General features: G+C 38.7%; 1 protein-coding gene across 3 annotated transcripts in view; it reads right to left on the bottom strand.

The window, feature by feature from the left end:
• Positions 1-12,010, bottom strand: part of Srek1 (splicing regulatory glutamic acid and lysine rich protein 1) — a 34,765-nt gene that overhangs the window by 9,360 nt on the left and 13,395 nt on the right. For 2 of the 3 annotated variants that reach the window (XM_057789448.1, XM_057789451.1), the window contains 7 exons: positions 11,762-11,886; positions 9,236-9,400; positions 8,605-8,783; positions 7,137-7,267; positions 6,195-6,309; positions 3,105-3,224; positions 2,466-2,786 (listed from right to left, as the gene is read on the bottom strand). In XM_057789448.1, coding sequence (XP_057645431.1) covers positions 2,466-2,786; positions 3,105-3,224; positions 6,195-6,309; positions 7,137-7,267; positions 8,605-8,783; positions 9,236-9,400; positions 11,762-11,886 — 1,156 coding nt within the window. The remainder of the gene's footprint in view (positions 1-2,465; positions 2,787-3,104; positions 3,225-6,194; positions 6,310-7,136; positions 7,268-8,604; positions 8,784-9,235; positions 9,401-11,761; positions 11,887-12,010) is intronic. The other variant, XM_057789450.1, reaches the window with a different exon arrangement.

Here is a 12,010-nt window from a genome sequence, read left to right as displayed (position 1 = left end):
GCTAAGTCTACACATTGAGTTCCAGGAAAGCCAGAGCTATACATTAACAAACATACGGCTATGTTATTAATTCCAATCATTTGATGCTGTAAACAGAATATCTGGATCGTACATTGACATAAAGGTACCCAGAGCATGATCAACAAAATCACTTGCAAGCAAGGTGCAGTCACAGTCTAAGCTGATCCCTAAGGCAAAGGCTGTAAGTCTGCTTCACTGTTTCTATTTCAAGAAACCCATCCTGACAGGTATTATTAATTTCAACTTCATAGTCTGTGGCAGTTTTTCAAAAGTGGGCACAAATACTTCACACTTTCTTTTTCTTTCTTTCTTTTGTTTTCCGAGACAGTGTTTCTCTGTGAAACAGTCTTAGAGCTCACTCTGTAGATCAGGCTGGCCTTGAACTCACAGAGATCCACCTGCCTCTGCCACCCAAACGCTGGTATTAAAGGCGTGCGCCACCATTGCCTGGCAACTTCACACTTTCTTAAATGAAGAAAACAAGGCATTGCACTTCTGACAGCAGAGCAGGGGGCAAGGGAAAGGCCTGTCTTTACCAAGGTTGTGATAGTCTCACAAGCTTGCTGGAAGGACTAAACAAGGTGAGATATCAAAGTCAGCCAAGAACTAGAACTGTCCTCTTATAACAACACCCAATAAACACTGCAACTAGCTTTTATTATCTTTTAATAGGCTAGCATAAAAAATACACCATTAAGTAACTCTTTTTTTAAAAAGGAAATATATTCCTTTATCAACTTGTTTGCAATAAAAAGCCAACTTTAAAATTAGTTGAAACCGTTATTTTTAAATATTTTTAAAAGACTAAGCTTAACTTATCATACAACAATCTGAAATAAGGGGTAAGAAGAGGTTTAAAGAACCTAGAGGAATATTCTCATTTTGTAGCTGTTACTATAGCAACCTGCTGCCACCTGGTGGCAGTTTATCTATTAATAAGTGGAAACAACAATGCTAAAATCTAATCCTTAAAACATCAAGAAACAAAACTTAAATGTCATACACAAAGCATAATAGAAGTAAAAGTTAACTCAAGATGACAGAAAGGACTCACACTAGAACTTTAGATATCATTAGGACATGCTAAGATTTACCACACCATTCTAGAGAAACACCAAAGCCTCAAAGGTCAACTATTACACATAAGAATTTTAAATAGAGGGGCTGGAGAGATGGATCAGAGGTTAAGAGCACTGCCTGCTCTTCCAGAGGTCCTGAGTTCAATTCCCAGCAACCACATGGTGGCTCACAGCCATCTACAATGAGATCTGGTGCCCCTTCTGGCCATCAAGCATACATACAGATAGAACACTGTATACATGTTGTAATATGAGCAGCAGGGCTGCGTCCCCAGCACCCAGCCGCCCACATGGCTAGCTTATGCCCCGAAATAATTACACAGAAAACTGTATTCTTTTAAACATTGCTTGGCCCATTAGTTCAGCCTCTTATTGGCTAGCTCTTACATATTGATCTAACCCATTTCTAATATTCTGTGTAGCACCATGAGCTGGCTTACCAGGAAAGATCTTAACCTGCGTCTGTCTGGAGTGGGAGAATCATGGCGACTCACTCACTCGACTTCTTTCTCCCAGCATTCTGTTCTGTTTACTCCACCCACCTAAGGGTTGGTCTATCAAGTGGGCCTAGGCAGTTTCTTTATTAACTAACCAATGAAAGCAACAGATTAATACAAGACCCACCTCCATCATTTCTGGCCCATTAGTTCCAGTCTCTTATTGGCTAGCTCTTACATACTGATCTAACCCATTTCTAATATTCTGTGTAGCACCACAAGCTGGCTTACCAGGGAAGATCTTAACCTGCGTCTGTCTGGAGTGGGAGAATCATGGCGACTCACTCACTCGACTTCTTTCTCCCAGCATTCTGTTCTGTTTACTCCACCCACCTAAGGGTTGGTCTATCATATACATAATAAATAAATAAATCTTTAAAAAAAAAGAATTTTAAATAGAAAAACATCTTCCCCATCACATGTCATCCTCTAGGAAAAATAATAAGTAATATTATTTAAATATTGCATTATGAAAGACAGCTAAGTCGGTCCAAATATCTCACCCAGGAGGTTCAATGATGTAGTGACCCCTCTGTTGTTCAATTAAGGGTAAATGTTACTACTTTTATACTTGTGTAGAATAATCTTTCCCCCTTGATTAAAAATGTACTCACTGATCACCAGCAACCTCATGGAAAGAGTTGAAGCAGGGTGCAGTGATAGCTCAGTCAGTAAAGAGCTTGTAGTGCAAACACGAGGACCTGAGTTCTACCTCCAGAGCCCATATGGAAAAGCACAGCACATAACAGGGCATGGTAGCACGCATCTGTAATGCCAGTACTGGGAAGGAAGACACACAGACCCCAGGTTGCCCTATAATCTCCACACACAAACAACCACAGGCATGCGGGCCTATGTACACACAAACCTGCTGGTACTACGAGATCTTCTTGATGCATTGTAACTTCTGGGTGGAGTTCTGGACTTCTTCTCCTTCTTCCGTTTCTCATCCGCCTCTTTGGATTTGTCTTTTTCCCGCTCCTTGTCTCTGTCTTGTTCCTTGTCCTTGTCCCGCTCCTTTTCCTGGTCCTTTTCCTTCTCTCGGTCTTTATCTTTGTTTTTACCCCGTTCCTTGTCTTTTTCACGATCCTTTTCCCTTTCTCTCTCCTTCTCTTTCTCCTTTTCCTTCTCTCTCTCCTTTACTCTGTCCTTTTCCTTCACCTTTTCTCGGGTATCTTTTCTCTTATCCCTTGAAAAACAAACAAATTCTTAGCTCAAAGAATTTTATCTCAAAAAGAGAGACCTTTACCAATACAATATCATCTGCAATGGCTACAGACATTAGAAATTTCTGTGTAACTCGAATGTGGACCTGAGCTTACAGAGTAGACAATTACCAGGCTGACTTGAATCACACTGATCATATTTGCATTAGAGGCACTCAAAATTAATCCTAGACACTAAAGAAACAAGAAAGCCTTATTTCTCTCATGATAAACCTAAACCACAATTTCAAATGACTGAGAACTGATAAATTTTAAATTTTCTTTGTATCTCTAGAACTCACCGTGAACGTGAACGACTCCTTGACTTCCGCCTCTCCCTAGACTTCGAGCGCTTTTTATGTGGACTCTTGGATCTACGTCTATCTTTCTGTCTTGAACGTGACCTGTTATGAGATCTACTCCTAAAGAAAAACAAATTGTAAGGAGATCAAAACTTAGAATTTCAACTGCAAAAAGTTTAGTTTTTTGTTTTTTTTTTTGTTTTTTTTTTTTGGTTTTTCGAGACAGGGTTTCTTTGTAGCTTTGGAGCCTGTCCTGGAACTCCCTTTGTAGACCAGGCTGGCCTCGAACTCACAGAGATCCGCCTGCCCCTGCCTCCCGAGTGCTGGGATTAAAGGCGTGCGCCACCACCGCCTGGCAAAGTTTAGTTTTTTAAATGAGCCTTCTATAATGTTTTAGTTATAACACCAGAAATTAATTTATTGGAAAATTTATCAGCTATATTATTGTGTAGGACACAAAACAAAAATAATTTAATGGTTATTTCCTATCAGAGGAAGTATTTTCAGGGATAGCTTTCCCTTTCATCACAGCATTACAAGCCTCAAATCTAGAGACCGTTTCCTTTGCCTGAGTTTTCACATCACCAATTGTCTTTAATCCTGGCTTCCTTGAAAACTGCTTTTGAGTCCTGAGGGGAACAAGTTATATGCTTTAGCAATCTCTACATTGCTGTTTGTAGATAAATGGTCCTGCACTTTTAGAAGAGCAACTTTTGGAGCTCTTTCATGGGAATAGCTTTCTGCCTGGGGAAGCAAAGTTCTAGAAACAGCTGACATTATAATCTACACTACCCTGCTAAGTCAGCCGAGGAGTAGGGGAAAGTGTAGGAAGATTCTTTCAGGTCAAAACCCCCAAGTCTTATGTATTTAATGAATGATCCCATGCCTCTATTTCAGAGGTAACTCATTCTCTTTTGTCTTTAGCCTATTTCAACGTGCATGTGTAAAATATGTTGGCCATGTATGTGTGTGTGTGCATGAAGAGCCACTTATTTCTAATATTAGCCTCAGATGCAACTATATGAAAGTTCAGTCATGAATATCAAGAACTGCCAAATTTCAATTTATACATAATAAACAGAATAGTGATTCTCAACCATTCTAATATTATGATCCTTTAATACAGTTCCACATGTTATGGTGACCCCTAACCATAAAATTATTTCACTGCTACTTCATAACTGTAATTCTGCTACTGTTACCAATTGTAATGTGAATATCTGATATGTGACCCAAGAAGACAGGTTAAGAACCATTATCCTAGAGGGAGAAAATAGTATGCAAATTCAAAGACCTCAGTTATTGCCCTAATTTTTAAAAGCATGTAAAGTTTCATCAATTATCAAAGAAACTGATGTTAATGAACAAGTTTTAATTTTTCTCAACCTTAGAGCTTGGCTCTCCTTTATAACCATTCAAAACAAGACTTAGGAAACTAGTTGTGGTGGTTTGAATGTCTCTGGCCTAATTTCATAAGAATTAGCACTATTAGATGTGGCTTTGCTAAAGTGTACAGCCTTGTTGGAGGAAGAGTGTCATTGTGGGGGTGCACTTTGAGGGTTTCTATGCTCAGGATACTGTCCAGTGTCCCAGTCCACTTCCTGTTGCCTGCAAGACGTAAGACTCTCAGCTACTTCTCAAGCACCACATTTGCCTGTACGGAGCCATGTCCTACCATGATGATAATGGACTGAATCACTGAGCTCTAAGTGAGTCACCCCAATTAAACATCTCCTTCATAAGAGTTGCCGTGGACAGTGTCTCTTCACAGCAACAGACACCTTTACTAAGACATCAGTCTTTATTACCCTTCAGCAGCTTCCTATTTCCTCAATCTTCTTTATGCTGTCAACATGTAGGAATCCATCCATCATACATCCTGGTCTTATACTATTGCATCTGTGTTACTTTCAAGCTTTGACTCTGGTCCCGACTGCACTTATTTTCCGGGTATTTTTGAGATAATGTAGGTTTAGCAGATCTGGTATTTACTATGTAGACCACAGTGGCTTAAATATAGGGCATTTGATTTTTGAGCTTACCTCAATAAGATCTTGGAGACAGTAAAGTCCTCAAAGGAGATTTTGTAAACTACATATGTACCATACCATTAAAAGGGCCAGAAATACAGTTTACCAAAGCCAAAGAACAACACTCTATTTTCCCACCTCATCTTTCAATCTCCTTCATCACCACAGAAACAGAAACAAGATGGAAGGTGTGTGCAGCTTCTCAAGTCCTCCTCCTTTAATTCCCCTACTTTGCACATGCACACATCTACGTCATTCTCTCACGACACGAGTGACTCAGCAACAATGAAGACTCACTACATGTCAGGCATTGTGGTGGCCAATAGGGAGTGGTACTATCAGGAGGTACTGGAGGAAGTATGCCACTAGGGGTGGAGTGGGTTGAGGTTTCAGAAGCTCAAGCCAGGTACAGTGCTGTTCTCTCTTCCTGCTGCCTGAGGATGCAGATGTAGAACTCTCTGCTACCTCTCCAGCGCCATTTCCGCCTGGAGACCCTGAGCACTGCTCCGGCATTAGCTTTTCTCAGAATGTACAAGGAAAACACTTCCTGCTAAGTATGTGTGAAAGGCTAGCTTACAAAAAAATCAAGTACAAAACATACGCAAATATGAAAAACACTTCTAAAATTAAAGATTTAAAATTAAGATGAAAAATTAAGAAACAATTTGAGCTGGGCAGCAGTGGTACATGCTTTTAATCCCAGCACTTGGGAGGTGGAAGCCAATCTCTGAGTTCAAGACAAGTCTGATCTACAGAGCAAATTCCAGGACAGCCAGGGCTACAGAGAAACCCTGTCTCGAAAATTCAAAAACTAACCAAACAAAGAGAAAAGAACCAATTTGATAAACTTTCTTTCCTTTGAACATAAAGCAAGAAATGGGCAGGGCAGTAACTGGTGCACCCACAACTAGACCACTACTGGTAGAGCGTTAGCTAACAGTAAGCACACTACCAGGTAAGCAAACACTAATGAAAATTTCTGGATTCTAATACTTCGACATCTTAACTATTTGAACACAAAACCAACAAAACATTAAGCATTGATAGTAGAGAGTCTCACCTGTGCTTTGACTGTGATCTCTTCCTTCTAGAATGGGATTTTGAGCTAGACCTGGACTTTGAGCGAGTGTGGGAACGAGATCGACCGCCTTTCCTTTCATTGCTCTTTCCAGACTCTGGGAGGAAAAAACCACTTTGCAGCGTAAGCTCAGAACAATTAAAAATCCCAGTTAATAATTAGGCACAAGTGGAATATACCACATATAGTGCAAGGGGCCTACTCTCTGTACATCCTCCTCCTGTGCAATTATCCTTCAGAAACATCCAAGAAAGTCATTGCATAAACTCGTTGAGTGCAGCCACCCTGCAGCAGTACATATAAACCAGATGATTATAAACAGCTGTTCGTAGTATTTTGTTGCTGCCATAACGTACGATTAAAACATGTCTGCAATTCCTAGGACACTGAGGCTAAGACCTTCCTGCATTTATTTTGTTAGAATTGAAGCTAAATTCCAAGTGTTAATTTAGGAAATCTAATTAAAGCTAAATCACATAGACATTTTTAGAGTGGATTTTACAGCACTTAGCAACACAAAATGAGTCAGTTTTCCTTTAATCTTGTAAGACTGAGTGTGTTTTTTGAAATCATATGCCCTTTCTCATCTTAAAATTAAAACTTTGAGGGAAAGTCAAGCTGCCTATTTTTAACATTTTACACATTTTTTTCTTTCCTTTTTGGCCTTATAATAACACTCATACTGTTTCTAGCAAACCAACCTCAACACTGACTTGTTGCCATAGAAGACTCACTTAAGCTAAAGTGTGTCAGCTCAGTATTAGGGAAATGTCGGTTTGTGCTGACTTATTCTAAATAATCCACTTACTATTTCTTGAGTTTCAGTCTTCTTATTTGTACAATGAAGGAACTGAGCAGTGTAATTCTAAAATTCCTTCCAGTCCTAAGACTCTCTCTGACTATACAACAACACTGTGGCCTTACCTGGTTCAATAGCTGCTGAGATAAATGACTGAGCTTCCCGTACTCGCTTCATTACTTCTTCTAACTCCTTAGCTGCAGCCTGAGGTGTCATCTCAGGAGGTTTTACTATTGCATTGTTGGAGTGATTTATTCTAAATTAAAAATATTAGTATATCACAAACACACCACAGTTTATAAAACATGAAACAACTGTTAGTAGATATACACATTTATAAACCTGAGGGTATTGCAACAGCACATAAGGAATAAAATAACTAAATACAGAATAGCCAACAGCAATCTCAGAAAACCATGATTAATCGCTCATCTAAACCTACCATCAGTTCTTGCTAAGCAAAGAAAAAAGAAAAACTGAAGTCTATCTAACTTCAACAATTGAACAGACAAGTGAATTACAATAAACAATTACAAGTGCTTGTGCATATACCTTAGAAAAACAACAATGCTGACACCAGGATTAAAATGGACCACTTCTCCCCCAACCCTGCTGGTTTTTATGGAGTCATCGTTTACTGCACAGAACTGGCTATCCTAGAACTCACTCTGTAGACCAGGCTGGCCTCAGTCTCCCGAGTGCTGTGATTAAAGGTGTGTACCACCACCACCAGTCATGGAACAATTCTATTCTTACTTAGATTCTGCTAATAACCTGCATACCCCAACAGAATGAAAGGGAAGCTAACTACTTGACCATTTTATTCAATACTGTCCCATATGAGTCAGGCACAGCTTCAGAGTTGAAAGGCATATGGTAAACCTCCCCTAGTAGGTAAGGTGGCTCTTGTGACACATACAGACACACCTGCTTTGTCTATTTACCCATTCTCCACTGAGAAGACTGAGCATATAACAGTGACTTATCTTTTAAGAGTAAAATCCCATAAAACTATTAATTAAGAGATAACCTATAAAACTCAAACCCACATTTACTTTAATAATCTGTATGAAATACACAATTTCTGGTCTTGAGTATCTGAAAAGTGATATATAATTTTTACCAACAGGGATGGACATGAGCAGATTAAGTCACAATGTCTGATTTAAAACACTTCTAAATACTTAACACTACTTTCTTCATAGGATTTGGAATTCACCAAAATTCTTATTACAAGAAGTCCTGTAGTTCGACTACAAGTTGCCCTTAATCCGTAATCTTCACAAAACAAACATGACTTACAGAACTATACAGAAAAATACCTGAAGCCATTATGTATTATATACAAATATATACACATAATGTATAATGTATATACATTAACAAAGAGTTAATGGCTAACTAGATATTGAAGACAGAAGAAAGAGATGTCTACAAATATAACATGCTATGGTGTCATGCATTTCATTCATACTTAATAGTTTCTTCCTATCCACAAATTGCCAATAACTATTCTTTTTAAAGCCTTAATTAAATCAAACATGTTAAAACTTTTTCAAAGCCATTAAAATTTCTTTGTTGAAGATTTCTTACTTCAGTGGCCTGTCTCCAAACATAACTCCATTAAAAGCAAGGGCCCTTGGTACAGAATTTTGGTCTGCAAATTCCACAAAAGCAAACCGAGTTGGCTGAGTCTCATCACCTGCCATCCGAACAAACTTCACTTCTCCAACTTGTTTAAAAAATTCAAGTAGTTGATCAGCTGTCGTTGTCTGAGGAAGCAGAGTGACACTTTAATACAGTATAATCTTTTTTTCTTTTTAAAATCAGGTAACTAAAGCAGCTAATGCTTGTAGGGAGAGGGAAGTACTTTTTATTTAGTGACGGGGCCACTGGCAAGGTTCCCAGGCTCCTGTCAACGGCCCCTTACCTATGCTCCTTTAAGATCCTGATTACACTTCCTGGGTCACAAGATACGCATGAGAGTAGAAGGGGGACTAGCTGGGAGGAGAAAGGGGACCAATGGGGTGAGGTAGTCACAAGAGAATAGTGGGAAAAATGAATACCATCAAAATATATGCATGCATCAAAACCATAATAAAACCTATTATATAAAATATGCTAATAAAAATAAAATTTAAAAATAAGTAAATAATACTTTATCAACAGAATTTGTAAGAAGAATGAATAAGCAGATAGTGCCACTCAGTTTCTTCCTAGTTACCTGCGAATTCAAATTTCCAACATAGACTGTTCTCCTAATTTCATCAATTTTGGAAGGATCCACATTTCCCATAAGTGGTGGCTGTGGGATCTCTCCAAGTGTTGTAATATTGGGGTCCAGTGCTGCTGCCGGTATGGCTCCCAAACTGCTAAGTGAAACACCAAGCTATAAAAAATAAAAGTAAACCATAAGGCACAGTTTTCAATAGTGTTCCAAGTATTGTTCTTTCATCTTGCTACCAGGAGATCATGAATGGGAGGTATAAAAGGATCCCTTGCTTTAAGCTACACGTATCTCAATTATTAAGCGTGAAATCATATTAGTTTTTAATAACGTTTTTAACTACCTTTAAACTGACACTAAAAATGAACACTAATTTTTAACCTTCAAGGTAGCTGCATTCTGTGATTTCCATAAAATAAACAGTATTATTGTACACTGTAGGAAAGAGGTAAGGTTAAGTTTCTAAGAGCCTGGAGTCACAATACCCCTGTCCAGCAAGCATTCAGTACAGTACCTTTCTGTCTGATGCTCCCTCAGTCAATACATGCTAACACAGAATGCATACACGGTCAGCAAAATAACTCTGAAGCTTTTCTACATTTTCATCATTAAGGACTGAGCTTTTTTTTTTTAAAAAAAAAAAAAAAGCACTGTGTGTGGGAAACTATTTAAAGAGCAAAATCACATACTGAAAGAAAAAGAACAAAACTTCAAAAAACCTTAAAAGAAACTACAATCACACTCGTCCGCAGCATGAGTGCTGAAACAGGGGAGGAGGTGCTTGGAAATGTGTGCACCATGTGACTGAAGCTATTACTCTAGGGTATGTGTCCACGATTACTAAGTGAATAAATTAAAAAATAATCCTTGTTATCAACACTAAGAGATCAGTACTACTAAATCCAATTTTATTAAGAAAAACTTAACTCAAGCAAGGTGGCACACGGGTGTAACAACAGAAAAAAAAAACAAAAACAAAAAACATTGTATCATCTTTTATGAAATTTTAAACATTTATGTTTATGTGTACATTTATGAGTTTAAGTGCACCACAAAGGTGCCAAAAGAAGGTACTGGATCCCCTAGAACTGGAATTCCAGAAGATTGTAAGGCACCTCACAACAAAGGTAGTCAGAACCAAGCCCAGGTCCTGCAAGAGCAGTAAGTGCTCTCAACTGTCAAGTCATCTTTCTAGGCTCCATGAGATAATTTTTCTAGAACGTTCATAAAATCAGTTTTCAGGACATATATTAGGAAACGTGTTTATTTTAATCTAGAAGGGATAGATCTCAGGACCTGAAAACATTCTCTGCATTTGGCAAAACAAAAGATTTTTTTCAAGGAAAAAATATAACCACTTTCATTTCTCCTTGTGCTACTCCATAAAACTGATTAACTAACAATATGTGTAAATATATTGTAAATGACCAAGATTTAAGAACTAGTAAATAAAAGCAGTTCCTAAAGATGAAAAATCAATGTCATTTACTCTTGTCATAGTGGCCAGTCTTATTCTTTGGAAAACATGCTAGAGTCTAATCAAGTTAAAAATAAAATCCAAATGCCTCTCTATGATCTAAAAAGCCCTACAAAGTCAGTATCCTATCCACCCCCTACACCTGGTTCTCTCTCCTCACTATGCTGCAGCCAAATTGACCAGCATGGGTACCCCAAACACAGAAGTTCAATTAAAAATCATTTCGAGGAAAAAAAAAATTGCAAAAGCTGGCAGTTGTAGCACACGCCTTTAATCCCAGCACTTGGGAGGCAGAAACAGACAGATATCTTTGAGTTCAAAGTCAGCCTGGACTAGAGAATGCTCCAGGACAGCCAGGGCTACATAAGGAGAAAACCATTTGGAGGGAGGGTAAAAATCATGTCGCTCCATAGATCATAGTGCAGGTCTCCAGAGAAGAATGCTGGGCAAGATTCAAAGTTTCAGAAACCACTTCTTTAATCAGGACAAACTGACCATCACAGTCACAAAGTTTGTGCGCTCCCTAGGAAACACTAGTCACAGTCCTTACCTGTCGAATGGCCCTCCTTTAAAAGGAGTTGACTGGATAGTTCACGCAAAAACTAAAAGCCCAGTAATAATTAAGTTATTCTTTTACTAAGAAATCACAAGATATTAATTGTTTAATTCTACACAGAAAAATCTCAGGTGTTTGTCAAACCTTGTTTCAACTTCTCAGTCACCAGGCACTCCCATGACTAACACTAAATTCCTGTTTAAATTTCTTAGTCCTGGTCCTCTTGAACTGGGGAGTGATCTAGTCTGTGCTATCTAAAGCACCAAGTTCTGGAAATTATTTTTCTAACAAATAACCCTTTTTGAATCCTCAAATTTAAACAAGTCCCAAATATTTCAGAGTAATCCCCAAAACAAGCTCAAGTAAGATGATGTGGGGTAAGTTCTTATGTATGGACTTTGGATGGTGTCACTAACACAAGGTGAAAACAACTTCCCCCTCCTTCCTCACCAGTTTCCACAGTCAGAGCTCACCCACTGAGAGGACTTACACTACTCACTGCTGTCAGAGGGCTGGAGGTCGGGATGGGAAGCAGCCCTGCACCAGGCACCAGGCTTGTCATGGTTGGAGCAGGAGCCAGTAAAGAAAGGGCTTTGGCTTCCTCTGGGATTTTACCTGCAGAGGCAAGTTCCAAATATTATGGAGAGCAGAAACACCACACCAACTTTACACTATGATTTTACAATTACCCTTGCACTTAAAAAATAATAATAATAAATGAATCTATCTAGCAGATCCG

The sequence above is a fragment of the Chionomys nivalis genome, chromosome 15 (genome assembly GCF_950005125.1).
Source record: "Chionomys nivalis chromosome 15, mChiNiv1.1, whole genome shotgun sequence".
NCBI lineage: Eukaryota > Metazoa > Chordata > Mammalia > Rodentia > Cricetidae > Chionomys > Chionomys nivalis.
Note: the sequence above shows the minus strand (reverse complement) of the source record. Positions and strands in the feature narration are given on the sequence as shown.